Below are 23904 nucleotides of genomic sequence, written 5' to 3'. Positions count from 1 at the left end.
GGGACACCGGGAAAAAACCCGGTGGCCCCAGTGATCGTGGTCCCCACCGGGCCAGACCCGCTCCTTGTCCCTGCCACCCCAAAATGCCTCCTCCTGCCTTTGTCGCACTTTGGCAAGTTTATGAGTTCACATGGGGGTGGGTATGAGAATGCACACGGGGGGGGGGGCAGGTTCGAGTGCGGGGTTGTTTGTGCGCCAGGGGCCCAGAGGGGGCTTTGTAGTATGGGGGTCAGAGGGGCCCCTGAGACAGTCCGATCCTGGTCGTATTCATGGGCTGATTTACAAACATATGTGCTAACTTGCACTAGTGCAGTTATTTATAGCAACCATATCCCTGTAACAGGGAAGATCTCTGTCTCCAACTATGCCCCCTGTAGTTACCCATATTTTTTTTGCCACATTATTGCACATTCTCTACGCTGCTGTCATTTACCCAAGCTTAGGGACTGACTAACAATATATATTACAGCTATGGGATCCGATATATCGGGAAACCCGGGTCTGAATTACGAAAAGGCCTTCTCCCATGACGCCATTTTATATGAATAATCCAAATCTGTAAAAATAATTTTCTTTTTCTCTGTTATAATAAAACAGTAGCTTGTACTTGATCCCAACTAAGATATAATTCATCCTCATTGGAAGCAAAACCAGGATATTGGGTTTATTTAATGTTTACATGATTTTCTAGTATTAAGGTATGAAGATCCAAATTATAGAAATATCTGGAAAATCCCAGGTCCCAAGCATTCTGGGTAAGAGGTCCCATACCTATACAATGTATATCTAGAATATAAAAGTTCAGACACAAGGCCGAATAGTAATGGATTCAGATTATTGGTACATGGAAGCTCAAAAACCAGGACAGTTAGCATCAGAATTGAATAATCAGCCCTGTAGCATCAGCTTTTATGACAGGCAAATCGAATTTTCTGCTTGATGCTTTGTGACGACCCCTAAGACTAGCTTCTCAACAGCTGCCCAGAACACATAAGCAAATGCAGTGCCACTGACACTCCTAGCAAAATCCAAAATGATGAGCTCTTTTGAAGAGACGTTATAGAGACGTTGATAGTGATGGGCGGATTTGCGCTGTTTCGCCGAAAAATTCGCTGGCAGCGAAACGCGGAAATTCGACGCAAATTCGCGCCTGGCGAATAAATTCTCCCATCACTAGACGTTGAACCTTTAGGCTGGTGCAGTCAGATCACTATATAAAACATAGCGTTTTTAGCCATATTCATTTTTAGGGTTTGGTTCTCCTTTAAAGCATGATGGGAGCTGTACAAAGTTGAATTTTCCAAAAAAAGCGACAGTACACAATGAAACTGTTTAAAATCCTACAATGCGTGCAAGAGTTTCCTCCAAAAATCATTTTGTTTATTCTTGGCTCTCTTCTTGGTTTCATAGTTACTGCTACTAAAGGCATTAAATAACGTATAGCACTTTATCATGTCACTATATTCATATCTATGGTGGGTCACCCACTTTCAGCCCCCCAAACAGAGGAAGCAGTCCCATCTCCCCCTCCCGACGGGCAAGGGCTCTGTTTCCTTTATCGTTATGCCACTGCCAGTCCACAGTCATAGAACAAAAAATGGCCCATGGTACAAATTAAAGTAAGTAGAATTGTGGACAGATTGTGCTGTGTGTGTCTTGGTATAACTAGAAAAATCCTGGAAGGATGGTAAAGCTTACCCTTATAAAGCTATGAGGCAGAATATAATGTAAGAAAAAACAAGCCTTTCCTCACTCAGGTCTAAAAGCCAGTACAGGTATGGGATTCGTTATCCGGAAAACCCATTATCTAGAAAGTTCCGAATTACAGAAAGACTGTCTCCCATGGGTGTATATTTAGCAAAGAGTGAAGTTAATAGTGAAGTTCCGCCACTAGAGTGAAATGCCGCCACTCCCCATTCATTTCTATGGGATTTTTAAAGGCGTATTTATCAAAGGGTGAACTTTCACTTTCACCCATTGATAAATACACCTTTCAAAATCCCATAGAAATGAATTGAGAGCTGCGGAATTTCACTCTAGTGGCGGAACTTCACTCTTTGATAAATTTACCCCATAGACTCCATCTAAATAATCCACATTTTTAAAAATGATTTCCTTTTCTCTGTAATAATAAAACAGTAGCTTGTACGTGATCCCAACTAAGATATAATTAATCCTTATTGGAGGAAAAAAATTACAGAAAGATCCATTATCCAGAAAACACCAGGTCCCGAGTATTCTGGATAACAGGTCCCATGCCTGTACAAGTGTTGGGTCTGATTAGTCACCCTACGTGAATCGGGTTGGTATGGAGTGCTAGACTAGGGTTTCTTAGGGATTCAGACTTCTAGCACCCCATTCTGTTCTAGTTCTAGTCCAAAGAATAAACTTTAAAGGGCTGGTTCACCTTTAAGTTCAGTTATGGGGGGTACATTTATCAAAGAGTGAAGTTAAAGATCGCCACAGTCCGCCTCTCTCCGTTCATTTCTATGGGATTTTTAGAGGCGTATTCATCAAAGGGTGAAAGTTCACCCATTGATAAATACGCCTTTGAAAATCCCATAGAAATGAATCAAGTCGCTATTTCACGCTAGCGGACTGTGGCGATCTCTAACTTCACTCTTTGATAAATATACCCTTTAGAATGGTATAAAATGGCCAGTTCTAAGCAATATTTGTTGTTTTTTTTTATAATTTTTGAATTATTTGATTATCTGATTCTTTCCAGCTTTCAAATGGGGGTCACTGACCCCATCTAAAAAAAAACCCAAATGTTCTGTATGGCTATAAACTATTGTTATTGCTGCTTTTTCCTCCTATTCATATTCCAGTTGTTTTACACTTCACTCTACTAGTTACTGGAATCCTTCAAGATCCAAAAACTCCACAAATCAAATCTGTTTAACAAGAATCTTCCCATGCTAATAACTGTATATATAAATTGATTGCACTTAAATGTATAGGGCATTGCTCTTGACTGTTCGCTATATGTAATGTGTTTTTTTTTTTAATTTTATCAAGTGGAATTTTACTATGTCCAAGCACAGATGTGGCGACATGCCTCTTCTTAATCTCTTCAGTGATGCGGTTGGAAACCAAATGCCAGTGAGGTCATCTACATCACCCAGGCTTGACTGTATTGTGCTTAGTAATTGTGCAAGGAATTATAGCTGATTGTCCCCATCTAGTGGACACAAGTATAATGTAGCAAAAAAAAAATTCTATAAATTAAATTAAAATGCAGAAACCACATTTATGAATAATTTTATATTAAAAACTCTGGTGACAAACTGATTAAATTTCAGTCAGAACTCAGAGTGAAAATATAATGTGCAAAAATCAACCTTTTTCACAAACCCGATATCCAAATTTTAAAAAAATATGTCATAATAAAACAGTACCTTGTACTTGATGGTAACTAAGTTGCATTAATCCATATTGGTGGCAAAATAATATGTTTTGGTTTATTTCATGTACAGATTGTATGGAGACCAAAATTATGAAAAGACCCCTTATCTGAAATACCCCAGGTCCGAAGCATTCCAGATAATAGATTCCATACCTGTATGGTGATTTTTTTATTTTCAAATTCTCATATTTTACTTTGCTTATTCACTGAATAGTTGGTTATCACCTTATATATTTTGAGGCAATGTTGAACTCGGAGATTAACCGTTAAAAGAGCCAGGAAGTCTCTCAAAGTCAATATGAATCAATATGTTTTGCTTTTACCTATTCCTGATTTTGAGGTGGCTGCTAGTGATGGGCGAATTTTTTGACACCGGCGTCCGTTTTTTCGGAAAAAAATGTTCGCGGGCGTTTCCCGAATTTATTCGCGGGCATTTCGCGAATTTATTCGCTGGCGGCGAAACGCGCAAATTCGCAGCGAATTCGCGCCTGGCGAATAAATTCAGCCATCACTAGTGGCTGCATAAAACGGCAGTATTTCTTCATTGCAAGCAAACCCTGGTGAAATGCCTACCTTATCCAGTGTCTTGTCTTGTTCTTATTGATGGCCATGAAATGATATGTTGAATAAACCTGATCGCTCTAGAGAACGAATTGCATTTAAATATCTACATGTTTTTCTATGGCAGTGTCGGTCGGGTATGAATACGAGTCTTGCACAGACTTTGTGTTGTGGGAGAAAAGAACGGTCACGCTGCAAGGCTTTGAGATGGATGCATCAAACCTTGGAGGCTGGTCATTCAACAAGCATCATATTTTAAATCCTCAAAATGGTAAGTGTGCTGCTTGCACTGATTTCTAATAATGCTTAAGCCTACGGGTTTTATAGTAGTAACTGAAGAAAGTTTGCCTAATTTTAGTAGTGTTAAAACAATATTGGACTAGAATACCTCAGTAAATAGTTTATTTAAAGAGAAAGAGATTAATACCTAATTAAAGAAGGGGCTTCTTACAACATTCCTGCCTCTGGATAAGTATTTTTTCCTCTTTTACTGATGGCTGGGGCATGGGGACAGGTACTCCTAATGCTAGTAACTTGTTGTTGCTCATTAACAATGACTAAAACTAATTTCCCATACATCAGCTACTGTCCAACTTACTTACACGTTGGTGTTACATGCTTTAAAGGGCCTTGTGCTCCTTACCAACTTTACCCCAGTCTTCTCTGTTCATCACTTTGGTTTTCTATCATCTAACAACCATTTTGCTCAAGTCCTCCGCCGTCCATCTTATACTGGGCCTGCCCTTCTGGATTCCTATTCTATAACTTCACACAGTCATTTTTTTGTGTGTCCTAGCCATTAGTTTAAATATTACACCATGCTCATTGTACAGTTTCCTGTACTCCCCATTGCTTCGAATTCCTCAGTACCCTATCCTTACAATCAGGACCAATACTTCTCTTATGTATCTTGCTATGCCATCGTCCTGGGAGCTCCTCATCTGATGGTGTCACTGTCCATGTTTCAGAATTACCACTTTTGGGTAAAATGTTCAGTTTATTATGGTTCTGCTAAAGCAGTGATCCCCAACCAGTAGCTCGTGAGCAACATGTTGCTCCCCAGCCCCTTGAATGTTGCTCCCAGGAGCTTATTTTTGAATTCCAGGCTTGGAGGCAAGTTTTGGTTGCATAAAAACCAGATGTACTGCCAAACAGAGCCTCAATGTAGGTTGACAATCCCCATGGGGCTACTAAATGGCCAATCTCAGCCCTTATTTGGCACCCGGGAACATTTTTCATGCTTGTGTTGCTCCCCAACTCCTTTTACTTCTGAATGTTGCTCACAGGTTCAAAAGGTTAGGGATCCCTGTGTTAAAGGAATAGCAGAAGCCAGCTGCTTAACAGATATGCTTTCTCTTTTTTTCAACCCAACTATAACTGTAACTATGTGAATAATTATTTGAAGCTTCTGGGAAGTGGAGTCTTTTGTTGGAGGAGAGCTGGCTTCTCCTATATTATCTTAATGATCACAATCGGCAATGAGGGCATTTAATAGGAAAAGATAAGCAGATACTACTTCAACAGCAATTACATTGATCATTTGTAATTAATGTGAGTTGCTTAGCTTTGTTGCTTGAGCAGATTTTTGCACCTTGCCTGCTCTTAGAAAACAAGGCTAACATGCCCACAATAAAACTAGCTGGAATTAATGTATACATATTTTATATAGATGCTTTCTATACATTTATGTAACAGTTCATTATTGAGTATTTTGTTTATAAGCAGCTGAGCCAATGCTTTTCTAAAGCCACCGAGAGAGAAGCAGAGAGAAAGACTACTTTGGTCAGAGTCATTATTCACCCTTCCTTAGAAACATTTTCTGCTACCTTCACGATTAGAAAATTGAATCTTGAGCAGGTTCTTATGCGGTGTCACACACAATACCTTGCTCTAGTTCATTTGTAGTCTTATATTGTCTGTCTCAACACACACAGCCTTTGTTCTTGCAATCCCACTCAATCCCTAAGCATTTACCTTGCTTCGTAATATCAGATTAAACCCAGCTGTGATCTCTATATGAGTAAACAGTCAACTGCTTAAGTTCTTTCCCTACCTGAAGGGATTCAGTATCTGATGTTAGCAGGGCTGGTATCAGCAAATAGCAAATAGCAAAGCAGACAGTTATCTAGTGGAATTATCACCTGTTAAAATAGCAAGAATAAAAGGAAATATTGCTAATGGGACATCTCCTACAATGAGTATCTGCCATCAGATTCCTTAGTGGGTTTGGGGGCGATACAGGTGCCTTGACATTTCCCCACAACCCTCCATACTTTTTACTAAGGGGCCGACATTAACATGTTTTTTCAGGATGGAACTCGTGTTGCCTTATTAACTCTCTTATATTTCTTCCCCATTGATAACATGGCACCCTGTTTTATTTTCACCAGCCAGACAGGCACTGGCAAATTGGCAACTCTACATGCAACATTATTTTCAGCTTGTTACTAGCTCTAATAGGCATAAACCAATGATATACAGCACCATCTGCCTATTTTTGATGGCATAGACAGAGGCTGATTTGTGTATTTTGTTAAAAACACTTTCTACATACAGTATGTAGCACACCCGTAAGTATGCTATAAAAGTGTGACTGTGGGGTGTGTAATCCTAATGTGCTGCTTTTCCAGTGCTGCTTACTCCTTGCTGCCCGAGCAACTCCCAGCAACTCCTGGTACCTTGTATGATCCTCTTGGTAGTGAAAGATTCAGATCACAAAACATATTTCTTGCAGCAATCAACTTGTTATTAAAGTTGAACAACTGAATAAATGAAATTGGCAGTCGCTCCTCTGAGATAATTTGAGATAATTATGACATTCCTTCCCAGAGATAAGATAAGTCAATGACATAGGTTACCACATTCTTGTGTGCAGATTCCTCCTTTCACTTCAGTGCTTGGTCTTGTATCTTGGTACCCTATCTGGTCCTCAATTCACACACTAAGGTCCCGGAGCTAGCGGTCTTTAGCACTGCAGGGTCCTAACCCCTAACTTTTTTTCCTCTTTTGAAGTGAAAGGCTGCTCACTACTTTCCCTAAGCCTGCCGTTCACTCCTAGGGGCAAATTCACTAAGCTCCGAAGCACCTAACGCTAGCGTCAATTGGGCATTTTCGTTACTTCGCAAATTCACTAACGGATGCTGGCGTAAATTCGCTAGTGTTACTTCGCACCCTTACGCCTGGCAAATTTTCGCAACGGACGTAACTACGCAAATTCACTAACACGTGCATTGTACTGAACGCTACCTTTTACGCTAGACTTCCTTCGCCACCTCAGACCAGGCGAAGCACAATAGAGAAGATAGGGATTGCTTCAAAAAAAGTTCAAATTTGGAGTTTTTTATATATTATGGGTGATAGGCTGAAAAAGATCGAAAAGATCCCCTCCTTCCCCCCTACATTTCCTAACTCATGGCAACTTAACTATACAGTGGGCACATGTGTAGGGCAAAATAAAAATTTTATTTGATGTTTTGAAGGTTTCCCAGGCATTTGTAGTGCTGCTACATATTCCTCCATTGAAATTTGAATTTGGTGCCGTATGCAAATTAACCATCACTAGCGTAACTTCGCTTCGTCTTAGCGAATCAACGCTAGCCCAACTTCGCAATCTTACGCTACCCCTGAGCGCAACTTCGGATTTTAGTAAATTTGCGGAGCGCTGGCGAAACTACGCCTGACGAAGTGTGGCGAAGTTACGCCTGGCGCAACTACGAATCTTAGTGAATTTGCCCCCTAGAGTGACTATGACTGTCCATTTACTAACACTAATTAAACCTGATGTAGAATTTGACTCAGAAGCCCTGGGCCTGTATCCACCTCATGGTGACGTGAGGTCCCAGGAAAGACCTTGAGCACATGGTGCTCTACCCTTTTATATTCGAACATACTGCCCTTTAATGGGCAACATTAAGGTCAGTATTAAATTACACAACCCCCAGGGAGAGGAAATCACTATCTGGGTAAACAAAGGACCCGCTAGGGCAGTGATTCCCATATACGTCCATGTAACTTTATCATCTCCCGCCGTGTGCAAATCAGGCAACGCTAGAGCATCTTTGCTTTGATTGCCGAAGTAATACTAGAGAAAATTTGCCAGCTTTTTTGGAGATGATAAAGTTACATGGACGTATATGTTGCAGTAAATACATTACATTACACATGTCCATGGAACCATAATAAATAAAATAGAGTTGTTATAATGCCCTACACATGAGCCAGTGTATAGTTTATGTTCTATGTGTTAGAAAATGGAGGGGGGAACCCAATCAGCGCTCCGCAGCGAGCTCTTGTATGTATGTTGGAGCCGGTTGGAAGTGACTGGCGTATCGCAAGAGCAGCGGTCGGTTGGGAGACGGGAGACGCTGGGTGAGCTCCGCCATTACCGCATTGCTACCAATTGTTTAGAAAAATTTTGCCCTAAAAATTGAGGAAGTCCTATGCACTCCATTGCACTTCATCTGGTCTGAGCTGGTGAAGGCAAGTCTGGCACAAGAGGTAATGTTCAGTAAAACCCACATCTTAGTGAATTTGCGGAGTCACATCACTTCACCAGAGCGAAAATTCGCCTGGCGATAGAGTGAGAATGATCACTAGAGTGTGTCTCTTTCGATAGCAAAATTAGTAAATCGGCGAAGTAACAAAATGACATCATGCTGGCGAATCATCGCCAGCGTTAGTCACTTCGCCCTTTAGTAAATGTGCCCCTAGGACTGACTACAAGATGACAAGCAGGTACAAATACATATCAGTTTCTTTGTTTACTAAGTTCATGAACTTTGCAGTGATGGTACATTTACTATTCAATAATTAAAAAGTACAAGAGCATCCTTGACCCAAAAGCCTGTGTATCTGTGAATCTTGCATCTCAAGTGACTGTTTTCTGACCAAATCCATTGTCTGTAATCAGGAGTGTTCTCTGCCATTTCAGAAAGAATTTGTTTCAAGAATCAATCAAGTACAGGCTTAATGAACATCCAGACGCTGCTGCTGCTTGAGTGATTTTGTGGTCATCTGTTGCAGAATTGTGATGAGTTCACTGCTAAGTGCACTGTGCATTTACCTTTCACACTAGAAAACACATAAGTGCTTTCCCTAAATCCTGCTCAAAGTGTGCTAGTTATAGGGTTTAGCTGTCCAGTCTACTGCCTTCCCTACTGATATATTATTAAAGCGGCACACACTATCAGTAAGAATCATTTGAAGTGAACCTTACTGCAAGTGGCCACTTTGGAGGGACACAACTGTATTACAGGGATACATTTTGCAATGTATCAGAATGCCAGTGGTCACTCTAGTTACCCTTGGTTTCCAGTCTCTCAGAAAGCTTTGTTCCTTATTGAAGATACTATAGTAATTGCAGTACCACCACCTGGGAATTTCATCATCATTTACCATTAGTTATTTGCCAGTTAACTTGACACTTTAAGTTAAGTGCTTCTTCACTCCGGGCAAAGCCATTCCATCCATTCAGTTTATTTGCCCATAAGATCATTGCTTGACCAGCTTCTGCAGGCTGTTCTTTCTTTTTTGTAATATCTTTGTCAAAACCCCATCAAAATAACGTTCTGTATTATTTTAATGTAAATGAACCAAAAAAATAAACGTTTGGGGGCCTCTACCAAACATTTTGGTTTCACTTAACTCATCACCAATCCACAATGTGATTTGAGCTGATGCGCTTGAATATTTATCAGAAGTATTGTTTTATAATGAAAAGTAGGCGGAAACATATGAAGATCCTGATAAGTCAAGAGTGATTTAATGTCATCTCCACTGCATACAAAAAGCATATACAATGAGCACAAATTTACAAAGCAGTGTAAATGTGTTCTATCATATCTAAAATAAGTTTTTTCTGCTATATGAGGTGTTACAGTGTATTTAATAGGAAAGTTAGAGAAAGACTTGAATTGCTTGGTACTAAACCCCTCTGCTGCAAGAAAAAATTGTACATTTCTAAAGCAGATAGCTAATGTCACAATATCTTTACTCCTAGACCATTGGACAGTCAAAGTGATTTAGTTATGGAACCCGTTATCCAAAATACTCCAGATTTGAGGTTTTCCAGATAAGGGGTCCATCATCGACTGGGGTGTCCAGGCCTGCCGGAGTTCCCACTCCGCCACCTGCTTGTTGAGATTGTGAAGACCTGAGCAGCAATGCAAGCTGTCCAGTGCCACCTGTAGAATTCTCCTCCCTCCCTTAGGTGTCTCTATCTCCCATGTGAAGTATGCCGGAGCTTTGCTGGCTCCTATGCACATATATATGCAGACCACCTCCTCTTAAAGTATAAGTAAACCTGTGTGAATGTAAAATTGATAAGGGTGCTATTCTAAGCACTTTTGCTATGTCCATTCATTATTCATTTTTTTCTAATTCCAAGATATTAAAGGTTACGTGCACTGTTAACATCAATGAATTGTGTTACAACAGTGTCACCTGCTGGTCATTTTCTGGCCAGTCTGACCACCAAGTCGTCAAGGAGGTTATCATGTTCTTCCAGTTACGAAAGATGTGAGAAAGGCTTCAAATTTTTTGTCCTTCTCGTACTTCCGAGCTTTCTGGATAAGGAGTCCCATACCAGTAACTTTCAAATTAAAAATTGAAAAGTGAAGGTCAACACAGTGATGGTGATGAAGGACCTATTATATATGAGGCAGAGCTTGCATAATAAACCTTGAGAGACATAAAATACTGGACAGGGAGTACAAGAAAACTAATATACTTGTGCCTTCACATGAATGATCTGAAGCAAACAGATTCCACATATTTTCTCCCATTTAAACAGGTTGGTTCAGAGAATACAGTAAATGGTGAGGGTGTTTCCAAAACTATCACAGAGTAGAAGATGATTTAGTGAATACACAGGGATAGCAGTATTTTAGAAGGAAGAGTGGAATGCCATTAAAGAGATGGTGGAAGTTATGGGTTGAGCATTAGATGGGTACTTTGAGTTGCTTGGGGTGGATCAGAGGTGGCTCGCTGAGTTGCAATAGAAGCCAAGTATGTTCCAGCAAGGGCTTTTTCTGCTAACTGATCATTTATAGTTATTGTTACCATACTCAGCAGACAACAGAGCAAGGAGACAATAAAGTAGAAACGGCAAATAAACAACACTCAAACCATGGAGAAAATCATATTTTTTCGTCTCATGAAAGCAAACAGTAACACAAAAAGTGGAAGGTAGACTGTTTGTGTGTAGTGCTGACTTACACAGTGTGTTCCTCTGGGGCCCTACAGTTAATTCACCTTGCATCCCAGGAAATGTTTTGGAATCACAGGGATCCCAAGCAGCTTTATTTGTACTTTCTATTTGATGTATGTTATGTTTCTCCTGGATTAATTATCAGCAAATCCCACTGACTCCTGTGCCACCAGCACAGTAAGTTTGGAGGCAGAAGGGCCTCAACTGCCCCCCTATTTATTCATGTATCAGAAAGTAGGTTGTACACTGTTTTTAATTACATTTACTTTATGCCCTCAGAGTGCCTGTTTCATGTTGTATATAGAATTTCTAAGGCGTATAAAATGTCAGTATGCCAGATGAACTGATGATGTACAGCACATAAACACAAAAGGCAATATTTATGCATAGAGTTTGCTACTTTATTTATTGACTTGCACATCAAAAGGAATTTGCATGATTCCCGGGAAGCCGTCTTCATATGCAGATATCCTCAACCTTACAATAGCAGAAGAGAGAGACTTTATATGAGAACTAAGCTGTATCTGCAATATGTGAATGGAGGAAGATTATCTCCATTACCATACACGAGTGAACTAGGATACAGGCTCCATAGCACAATGCAACACCTTAAAGAAATCATTTATTTTTAGACTGAAACCGGTGAATATGATTATTTAAGTGGGGTAGTTTGGCAAAAAAATACACTTCAAATAGTTGAAAACATAAAAGTAACTGTATTGTCATAGGAGAGTGTAATTAAAGGAAAGAAGTGCCTGTCTCATTCACAAATCAGCAGCTCTGTCATACTTTATGGTCACCGATCCTGTCTGAAATGAAAATAATTAAAAAGAGTGACGAGATAAGAAAGCTTAACAAGGAAAAAGAAACGGCTCCATCGTGGTATTAAAATATGTAATTCTGTGAAAGCTGCCTATATTACTTAAGGAAGCTGCATATCCCTAATTAGATGTGCATAGAGATTTTTTTGTTGATGATTGGATCCCTTTAACCTATTACGCTTAAAATGAATGCATATTTAAAAGTTAATATAGAAGACTTGTATTTGTACTTGACATTTAGTGCATGTGATCTCTCATTTAGGAATATTGCACAAAGGAGATGGGGAAAATGTATTTATATCCCAGCAGCCCCCAGTGATCTCTACACTTATGGGGAATGGCCAGCAGAGAAGTATCTCCTGCTCCAACTGCAACGGGCCGACTAGTAACAGCAAACTCTTTGCTCCCGTCGCACTGGCAACCGGACCAGACGGAAGCCTATACGTTGGCGATTTTAACTACGTTAGGAGGATTTACCCTTCTGGAAATGTCATCAATGTATTAGAACTCAGGTAAGAAAATATTGTAAGCAGGAGTTTCTAAAATGTGTTGCTGTTGAACCACAGTGTAGAGAAAAGCTGCAATGTTCTGAAATGCCTATTCAAGATCACATGGGATGAATTAGCCTTTGTTTATAGAGAAATTTGGGGGGAGGATGTACAATTTAATCCCAGTGCAGGAAGAGTTAAAGGGGTTGATATTCTAAGACAATTTGCAGTTGGTTTTCATTTTTTTGTGGTTTGTGGTTTTTGAGTTACTTCACTTTTTAATCAACAGCTCACAGTTAGTGATGGGCGAATTTGCGCTGTTTCGCTTCACCGGAAAATTCGTGATTTCCCACGAAATTCATGAAATGGCGAAAAATTCGCGAAACGACGCCGGTGTCTCATTTTTGACGCTGGTGGCGAATTTTCGCGGGCATTTCGCGAAATTATTCGCTGGCGGGGAATCGCGCAAATTTGCCCATCACTACTCACAGTTTGCAATTCAAGCAATCTGGTTGCTACTGTCCAAATGACCCAATCAACCATGCATTGATTTGAATGAGAGACTGGAATATGAATAGCAGAGGGTCTGAATAGCAAGATGAGTAATAAAAAGTAGCAATGACAATAAATGTGTAGTGTGTAGCGAGAATTTGTTTTTAGATGGGGTCAGTGTTCCCCATTTTAAAGCTGGGAAGATTCAGAAGAAGAAGAAGGCAATTCATTCAAAAACTGTAAAATAAAAATAAAAAATGAAAGCTGATTGAAAAGTTGCTTAGAATTAGTTATTCTATCACATACTTAAAGTTGAACCACCCCTTTAAAGCTGACCTTCGTGTACCCTATGGTGCTCAGCCGCACATTCATATCCCCAGACGTCATATACATATATAGAACCCCAACTAATCCAAGTACACTGTGTACTTGTATACTTTCAGCAGATATACAACTTCCCTGGAACTTTGCTGTGACTATATAAATAAGCTATGCAATAGCTGCATGGGACATTCTGTTCATTCCTCACTTAGTCAGCTGTAATGGTATGGTCCAAGATGAAGGCCTCCTTGACCGATATTGGATCACACGGCTCAGTAATTTATCTGCAGCCTAATAGGGTCCTCACCTAGTGGGAATTTCCTAATCATTCATTCATTGATTCTGATTTAGCTAAACCATTACTAGTGCTGAAGATCCCAGTTTTGTTTTCAGATTTATATCCAGACCATCAGCTTAGAAATGTACTTTTCCGCCAAAACAAGCAGCAAGATTAAATTTCATACCGCTCAAAGACTTGTAATTGTTTCCGCGTAAATAATGAATTTGAACTTGCAGTGAGCATTGCAATTATTTGGTAATGAAGAGACAATGTTCAAGTTGCTGTAACACTAATTTAAAATGATCCACGGCATAACTTCAAAACTAGATGCTAAATCTAAAAAGTATATCCCGGGGGCTAAGTGTCAAAATAAGTGAAATTAGCGTCTGTAACATAGTCTGCAGCAAGCTGAAAGGTAATCAGTCCTTTGTCAGGCTAATTCCTTTAAATTGCCAATGTTAATAATGGGCTATGCAAAATCCGGCGTGATTGGTGTGATTATGGGAAATACTGCATAAGCGCTTATTGTACATATGCCCATTTATACACGACAATGTGGTTACTGAAAAGGCAAATATATAATTTGGGGATTAAATGGCTTGTGTCTGCTTGCAAAGATAGGACAGGCTTTACTGATGCATCCGGCTCAGCACAGCACAAACTAATTTCCACTGTGGCAAACTGTGTTGCTTGTGTTGCAGTGTGTGTGTGTATATATATATATATATATATATATATATATATATATATATATATATATATATATATATATATATATATATATATATATATATATATATATATATTTATATATATATATTTATATATATATATATATATATATATATAAAGAGCAAAAAAAGCCAGCACAGCTCGTTTAAAAAGTCTTGTTGCCTGGGTGCTAACAGCAAAATAATAATGTATATCTGGAAACAGGCGAGCACACACAGGTCTTAATTGAAAAACAAAAGGTGTTTATTAAACAAAAAACTGACATTTCGGCTAGCACTCTAGCTCTAGCACACTTTGAGAAAGGCTAGAGTGCTAGCCGAAACGTCAGTTTTTTGTTTAATAAACACCTTTTGTTTTTCAATTAAGACCTGTGTGTGCTCGCCTGTTTCCAGATATATATATATATATATATATATATATATATATATATATATATATATATATATATATATATATTTATATATATATATATATATATATATATACTTATACTGCATCGTTAAAGAGGCTATGTCATCTGTTTTCTTTAGCTTTGCTAAATATACTCTATATGAATTCTGCATACAGTTTAATGGATACTGTCATCAAAAACAGACAACTTAATTTGTGTCTGATTTCTATGTAAAACAGATTAGTGATGAATAAAAAGCTTGTTTTGTTAGAGAAGGTTTCCTGCATCAGAAAGATTCTTTCTTAGTTATCTGTCACATTATTTCCATATAACAAGCTGCAATCTGGTTATTATCGTAGCCTAGAGTATGATCTTAATGACTTTTAGTATGATTATTATGATGACCATTTCAGTTTATTTTAATTTTTTTATTATTTTTGGGTTTCTGAGTTATTTCGCTTTTTTTATCCGGTAATTTCAGCAATCTAGCTGCTTGGGTCCAAATTACCCTAGTAACCATGCATTGATTTAAATAAGTGACTGAAATATGAATAGGAGAGGCCTGAATAGAAAGATGAGAAAGAAAAAGTAGCAATAGCAATACATTTGTAGCCTTACAGAGCATTTGCTTTTTAGATGGGTCAGCGACCCCCATTTGAAAGCTGGAAAGAGTCAGAAGATGAAGGCAGATAATTCAAAACTATAAAAATGAAAATATGAAGGCCAATTGAAAAGTTACTTTGAATAAGACATTCTATAACATACTAAAGGTTACAAACTGATTTGGAAGCATGTTGTGTCTTTTTCACAAAGGGTGACGTTTTTGTTGGTGTATCTTCAGTACAGGGGTAGATGCAAAGTGGGAGAACTAAGAAAGGTTAATTAAAGGAGAAGGAAAGACTTAGTGCACTTGGGGGTGCCATATGTTAGGTATTGTATTGACTTACCTGAAACCCCGGGCTCATGCTCAAGAAAAAAAAAAGCAGAAAACTGCACCAGCCCGGGGTTATACCAGTGAGCACCACGGAGCGATCCACTTCTGTATTGTTCTTTCTTCAAATTCCCGGGGCAGATGCATGAGCAGTAGAACGAAATAGCCGACTTTTTAGTTTCATTTCAGCTTTTTGCTCTACTGCGCATGTGCAGCCGCGAGAAAAAGGAGGAAGCAGGAAAAAATCGCTCCGTGGTGCTCACTGGTATAACCCCTGGCCGGTGCAGTTTTCTGCTGATAGGAGCACCGGCCCGGGGTTTCAGGTAAGTCAATACAATCACTTGGGGGTGCCTAACATTTGCCTTTCCTTCTCCTTTAAAGCAAAGCTTAAAAAAAATCGCCAATCTTATCTGTGATTTTTTTTTTAAAAAAAGCTGTCAATGGCTGAACAAATGTCATTGTTTTCCCTTATGTCTGGGTTAATAGTTGCTGTTTTTCAGATCCTAACTGTGGTACCTGTACAGTTTGCTGGTCAGCTGGGAAATATCAAAGCACAGGAAAAAAAAGCATGCATTTATCTTTCAAATGTATTATCTACCTTACTGTTCTGTGGGTTTCCCCTTAATAGCTTAGCCAAAATGCAATTACTGTCACTGTACAATATCACAACCATATTACCGCTGGTATTTTTGAATAGCAATAAAAAGGCATATTTAGGATTTCAGACATTTCCAGTAATTGCTGTTTGTCTTCTGCTTTCCTTGCGCTGCTCCAAACTGGATTTATTATATCAGAAACCGAGATACTCGGCACAGGTAAGTGAATCACTGGTGCATTTACTTAGAACTCTACCAAATTTATTGCTACGAAAAGGATAAACGTATATTACAAATCCAGACGAGGTTTCAGGAAGGCTTACATAAACAACATGCTAGGCACAGAAAAACTTAGATATTATTACATTTTTAGTGTCTTTCTTCCTTTACTGCTATTAAAGGGACATGTTTCAGTTCATGATCATCAATAACTGGGATTTATGGCTCATCGGAGCAAGCACTTTTTATCTTGAAAGAATTTTGATTGGCACAAAAAACAGGCATTTCGATTTTCTTACAATCCAGACTGATCACAAATGTTTGTAAAGTCGAATGCAGTCAGAATCACGAAAGCATTCATCATTTATTGGAATCCCTGCTAATCTGTGATGGTCATACTGGAAATCAGTGGAATCCAACAGGATTACAAAACGTAATTTATGGGCAGATTTACTAAGGTTCAAACGGTAAATTTGAAATTGTTAAATTTTTTTGGTCAAAACTCACAAATTAGAATTTAAAACCACCAATTCGAATTTGAATTCAAATGTGAGATTTATCCCACCTCGACCCTGGAAACAGTTCTAATTCGACTATTCTCCACCTAAAACCTGCCGGGTTCATGAAGAAGTCATTGGCAGAGGTCCCTTGAATTATTTGAAGATGTTAATAGTAGTGATGAGCCAAATTGTTCACTTCGAAAATGACGCCCATAGACTCCAATGAAAGAAAAAAATGTTGCAAGCCAAAAAAAAAATTTGATTCAAATTCAATTTTGTGTTTTCGGGTTGGGACTATTCAATCGAATTTTAAATGTTCAAATTTTTTCATAAAATAACATATTGAAAATGACGCCCATAGACTCCAATGAAAGAAAAAAATGTTGCAAGCCAAAAAAAAATTTGATTCAAATTCAATTTTGTGTTTTCGGGTTGGGACTATTCAATCGAATTTTAAATGTTCAAATTTTTTCATAAATAACATACCATTTAAATTGTGAATAAAATCACATTTTTTAGAGTTAAAAAAAATTCCCATTACTCTAAAATTCGATTCAGTGAGAAAAAAGTTTATCATGTGACACTCATGGATGAGATTCAATTTGAGATGCAATTCAATTTAGAAAAACTTATCTCACGGTTTATCACGTGAAAACTCTATTGAAGTCTATGGAAAAAAATAGAGCTGAATTGAATTGGATTGAACTGAAAACTTATGGACAGGATTCAATTAGAGGAGATAAAACTTTTATCCTAATTGAATCTCGTCCATAAGTTTTCACATGATAAACCAGGAGATAACTTTTTCTCAACTGTTTTTAGTCTGGGCCAAAAGGTAAATTTTCCCATTCCAACTGCATTTTGGTAGTTTTTTAAAATTCCAGATACATTAAATTCAATGGGCTTTTTTCTCAAGTTTTTTTTCTATCGTCAAATGCATTAAAGTAAATGGGCATTTTCCCTCTGCATTTTTCTTGCATTATCTGCAGTAAAACCGTTTTTGCAGATAGCGAAACCCAGAATTTTGATCAATCCATGCCTGGTGAGAAATGTGCTCATCAATATTGCACAGATTTGTCTGTTTGACTAGAGGATGGGATGGCAGTCGCAGGGTCTGCTATAGCTATAGTTTTGCCCCTTCCTATCCCATATCTTATTCATCTGTTGCAAATTTAAAAGGAAGGAGAAAAATAAACAACCCAAGAGAAGGCCAGTGCTGACATATTTTTAGTACAATATGGGATCCGTTATCTGGAAACCCATTATCCAGAAAGCTCCAAATTATGGAAAGGCCGTCTCCCATAGACTCCATTTTATCCAAATAATCCAATTTTTTAATAAATCTAAATTTGAATAAAACAGTACCTTGTACTTGATCCCAAAAAAGATATAAGTAATCCTTATTGGAAGCAAAACCAGCCTATCAGGTTTATTTAATGTTTACATGATATTCTAGATGATTTAAAGTATGATTATCCAAATTACGGAAAGATACCCTATGCGGAAAACCCCAGGTCCCGAGCATTCTGGATAACAGGTCCCATACCTGTATTTTAAGGGGGTCATTTACCTTCCCTGCAAAAAATTGCTGCATTGTTCCACCCATGAATAAAGTGCTGCCTGCAGTCGGCAGTGTTGTATTCATAAGGGATGAGAGGGGGAAGGTACCCTAACTTGTGTATCATTCAGATGTGAAAGTTATGGAGTGCTGCATATGGCAGGTGGTAAGGACAGGGCTTCTTTGATTTCTAGTCCAGCACTAGGTGCAGAGTACAGCTAGGCCCCAGATGCCTGTGCTTTTCAAAAGAGCGCTTCAATTCATAGAATAAGCTTGCATTTCCATATGTGACTTAAGGTGGCCATACACGGGCAGATATTGGTCCTTTAGATCAATTCGGCAATTTATCTGCTTGTGTATGGGGCTTCCGACGGGTCCTCCCAGTGTCAGACTGGCCTGGCAGTATACCGGGAAAACCCGGTGGACCCCCGACCCTTAATTGGCCCTCGCCGGTCCAGTCCCCTGTCCTGATCGTATTTGCCATCTGCGCATGCGCGTGGCACCTTTCACTAAGGAGCGCCGAGCGGCGCCTACACGCAGACGCACTTGGAGCGTCATAATAGGGGGGGGTCAGAGGGGGCACTGGACAGTAGTCCCGGTGGGCCCCGGGCCCCCCAGTCTGACGCTGGGTCTTCCCAATCAATATCTGGCCACAATATCGATAACTTTTCCGCCAACCAACCCGTTGGAGCCCATTGTGCGTCATTGTAATCCGACCGTTCGGCCCTAGTGCCAGATGTCCATATTACCCCAATTTAGCCCTGCTGTTGGTAGACATATCGGGGAAAGATCTGCTCGTTTTGCCAGACAAGCGAATCTCTTCATGTATGGCCAGCTTTACTCAGGGGAGTCATTCAGTTATAGAATGTAAGGACAGCTCTTTTAATAACTTGGCAAAGTAATTAAGGTGGTTGCAAGCACATCCAGAGACTCTGATTTCATAACCATTGCATGCCGTTTAATATATATTTCTAATAAAAAAAACCCAGCAATGTGAATGTTTATTGAAATGCAGACAGCTATTTATAACCTCAATTGAGATTCACGGTGAAAAAAAAAACATTAAGAACAAATCCCCCAACAGTGATAGGAAGGAACCCTCACGATGTGATAAATGTAAATGTGATGCATTATCATATGATTGCAATACTTATTTACATACATATAAGTGTACACACAGTGTGTTGTTTCCCTTCACCGCATATTTCCTTTCGAGTATTTATTAATACTAGTCCTCAAAGCATAAAATCGCTACTATTTTTTTTTTTATTATTTAGAAAGTGAGGCCTTGGGGTACTGAAATGCATCAAACATCTAGTAAACTCCCAATGCTTTAATTTTAAGCATTGCCACTGTAGCACACAGAGATTAAAATTGCTTTTGGCAAAGAAGAGAAATCTAATTGCTAGCTAGCAATCTCTATAGCAACATCAATCACACTTCCCTAGCTGGAATATGAACAATACCTTTCCAGCCCACAATTCAGCCATTGGCCTCAGCTGAGAAAACCAATATCTGATAGAGGGATCACAAAGACTTAGCTCTGATCGCAGGTGATGTTGTGGGTTTATAGACCATTACTTTTTATATATTTCATACATAAACACACACACACACACATATATATATATATATATATATATATATATATATATATATATATATATATATATATATATATATATATATATATATATATATATATATATATATATATATATATATATATAAAATGAAGGCTATTTCCTACTTCAACACATAGATTTATCACAAGTATTGCCAAATAATTTACAGTACAGGTATGGGAACCTGCTCTGGATTTGTGGTTTTCCGGGCAATGGATCTTTCTGCAATATGGATCTTCTTAACTTAAGTCTACTAAAAAATAATTTAAATACTTAATAAACGCAATAGGCTTGTTTAGCCTTCAATAAGGATGAATTATATTTTAGGTTGGATCAAGTTCAAAGTACTGTTTTATTATTACAGATAATGTTTTTTTAAAGATCTGAATTATTTGGATAAAATGGAGTCTACAGATGACAGCCTTCCCATAATTCATAGCTGTCAGGATAACGGGTTTCTGGATACCGGATCCCATATCTGTATTTGAATTTAATCAGCTCCATTTGTGCAAATGTACTGTTATAAAGGGCTCAATTATAGGCTAGATCGGCAGATTATGCATTAAAATGTAAGATCGCTCGCTGCTGTACTGTAACACAAGCATGAAAATCAAAGAGGATAATGTAATACCTAAAAAACCCATGAGAGCAGTGCATTTATTCTGCTGTTGTTTGAAAGCAAAAATCTGATAGGTTGTCGCGCGCAGGTTACTTGATCCGGAGCAAACTTTGCACCCGTTATACCTTTAGACTGTAAGCTGTGCAGAATACAGGCTATTTATATATATATATATATATATATATATATATATATATATATATATAATGTAAGCACTGTATAACTACAAACATAATCATTTCACACACCTTCCCGCATACACAGCAATTGAAGTGCCTTTGTCATAATGTTTGTGCAGTTTTTCTGTGCAATGTATGATAAGTGTTATAACATTAAGAGCCACTGTATCTCCTCATCTCTGAGATACAACTTTTTACTGTTTTTAATCTCCCAACCAAACTTCCACAACCATTTTTACCATTCGAAGATACACCTGAGTGTAGATATATCCTACTACACTACCATGACAAGTCCAGAGAAGACGTGTTAAAATTAGATAAAGATAGCCTGTAGAAATATATCAAAAGTTCATATATTTTTTTTTTCATCTTTCAATTCTTTAAGCACCAGCCCAGCCCACAAGTATTACTTAGCTGTAGACCCTGCCTCGGAGTTGCTTTACCTGTCAGACACAAGTACAAGAAGAGTCTACAAAGTGAAATATCTCTCTGAAGTGAAGGACTTGGCAAAGAACTTTGAGGTTGTCGCAGGCACTGGGGATCAGTGTCTTCCTTTCGATCAGAGTCACTGTGGAGATGGTCTAAGAGCACATGAGGCATCTCTCAACAGTCCCAGAGGTAAAAAAAAAAATTATATCATCTTGTGTTTAGTGTCAAGCAGGCTTCTTACCTTGATGATTTGTTCATATGATCAAAATAATTAAACTATTAGGAGATAAGAATATATATATATATAAAATGGAAGAAAGGACCAGCACTCCAATCTGTGTTCCACCATGATTATTGGGGTTCAAGTTGCGTTTTCCATGAAAATTTGAGTTTTCGAGTTGATTTTTTGTCAAGACTCAAATTTTTGGGTTAAAAAAAAAAATTTCTTAAAGCGACACTGACACGTTCCTATAAAAATCATAGGAACGTGTCAGTATCAAGTAATTGCTGCACCCGGAAAAGTTCCCCTCAAAGCCCCCCTCAAAGCCCCCCTCAAAGCCCCCCTCAAAGCCACCATCAGCCCTGTGAACCTTTGTGTAGCCGACCCGCTGACACTACTACTACAGTAGCTTTAGTGATGCTGGGCTGGGGGCGGAGCAATCCTTCCATAGGCTGAAGTCCTGTTTTCATTGATAATCAACTCATGGAAGGATCACGCCGCACCCAGCCCAGCTTCACTGAAACAGCACCGAAGATCTTTTAGCAGTGTCTGAGGGTTGGGTTAATACAGGTTTGTGGGGCGGCTTTGAGGGGCTCTATTCTGGGTGCAGCACATACTTGATGTGATATTTATAGGAACGTATCAGTATTGCTTTAAATAAGATACAAGATGTGTGCTGTTATGTCAGAGGGATGTAAATGTGGAAGCAGTTTGCAATGTTGTATTACTAATAAAATCAAACTGAATGTTAAAAGCTGACTAGAGAATTGACCGGTAGTAGAACATTGATTTTTCTTCTAACTTTGCCAAATAGTTCTTTATTTTTATATAGGAAATAATAGAAGTTTGGAAGATCTAAGTTGCCACCATTATTTCAGTTGAAGATGCTGTTTACATTCTTCATAAATTGGGCAAAGGGAGAAGTTTCATATGTACTGAATTTGTAAAAAAAATTGGTAATGGGTTCCATGTTCAACATTTTATAGAACAGAAGACGCTATTTATTTTGAGAGTAAATAAGCAATAGTAACAGATTGGGCAGGTTTTTTTCTTTTGTTCCTGTTAGGTTGAAAAAAGACACGCGTCCATCAAGTTCAACTTTTTAAGTCTATATATAACCTGCCTTAATGCTTTTTGCTTGTATTTTATTTTGTCCTCAAGGAGAATGCAATTCTCTGATTATTGTCACTGCAAACTTGGAAACTCCCACACCAAGATGTTGACCCTTCAGCTGTACTCAGTTTTTAACACTGTCCCTTTTTAATACAGATGTGGTCGTCTAATACAGTTTATTTACATTTTATATTTAATTAATTACCACCTCAGCACCTTGTATACCATTAGGTACGAGTATTATTCTTGGAAATATTTCAGAATATGTAACATTTCTAACAAGCTTACGGAATTTAATAACTGATGTGAATAAATTCAAATCCTAAAAGCAATATGTTAAAAAACCAGTAAGAGAAGACATGCAATTTTTGACTTTGACAAAGTAACCCCACAGTCATATCCAACATTTATTTGATCCTTTTATTTATCATTACTATAGTTAGTGGTTATTAGTTTATATAATATGGCATTACTTGTATTACAGTGGGGCTCATTTATAGTGATGGGCGAATTTGCGGTGTTTCGGCGAAAAATTTGCGAATTTCCAGCGAAATTCGAGAAATGGCAAAAAATTCGCAAAGTGGCACCGTCTCGTTTTTGACTCCGGCGGCCGTTTTTGACGCCGGCGGCCGTTTTTATGGACACGGTGACTTTTTTTTTGACGACAGCGAATTTTTACCAGCGAATTTTCGGGCCCGTTTTGCGAGTTTATTCACCGGCGGCGAATCACGCAAATTCGCCCATCACTACTCATTTATAAATACTGGGTAAATTTGAATCTGGGCAGTAACCCACAGTAACCAATCAGTGATTAGATATTTCCAGCCAGCTGCAGGTAGGACAAGGAAAGCAAACTTCCAGTTGGTTGCCATATTGGTGCCCTGGTGCACATACCTCATAGCAACTAATAATCAATTAGATTTTTCCAGCCAGCTGCTGGTAGAACAATGGCTGCCATGGGTTATTAAGCAGGTGTATATTTGCTTTTATAAATGAGCCCAGTATATGAAAACTGTGACCTGCCAGTCACCAAGGTACCATTCCAATAAAAATTTTGGCTAATGCCAATGAGAGATATAGCTAAGCACAAGCTAAAGGATATCAGTTGGAACATCTTTGGTCTAAATATATTCTTTTCCTTTTTGCCACAGGACATGACAACCTGAGTGTATCCATTATCAAAGCATGCTTAAATTGTCCCCTTTATTTGTCC

The 23904-nt window shown here is 38.5% G+C and overlaps 1 protein-coding gene across 2 annotated transcripts in view; it reads left to right on the top strand.

Moving 5' to 3' along the window:
• LOC108698386 (teneurin-1) overlaps positions 1-23904 on the top strand; it is a 405073-nt gene that overhangs the window by 331421 nt on the left and 49748 nt on the right. For both annotated transcript variants that reach the window (XM_041572726.1, XM_041572725.1), the window contains 4 exons: positions 4098-4241; positions 12261-12510; positions 16428-16448; positions 21315-21547. In XM_041572726.1, coding sequence (XP_041428660.1) covers positions 4098-4241; positions 12261-12510; positions 16428-16448; positions 21315-21547 — 648 coding nt within the window. The remainder of the gene's footprint in view (positions 1-4097; positions 4242-12260; positions 12511-16427; positions 16449-21314; positions 21548-23904) is intronic.

The sequence above is a fragment of the Xenopus laevis genome, chromosome 8L (genome assembly GCF_017654675.1).
Source record: "Xenopus laevis strain J_2021 chromosome 8L, Xenopus_laevis_v10.1, whole genome shotgun sequence".
Taxonomy (NCBI): domain Eukaryota; kingdom Metazoa; phylum Chordata; class Amphibia; order Anura; family Pipidae; genus Xenopus; species Xenopus laevis.
This window is presented reverse-complemented; position numbering and strand designations above follow the sequence as displayed.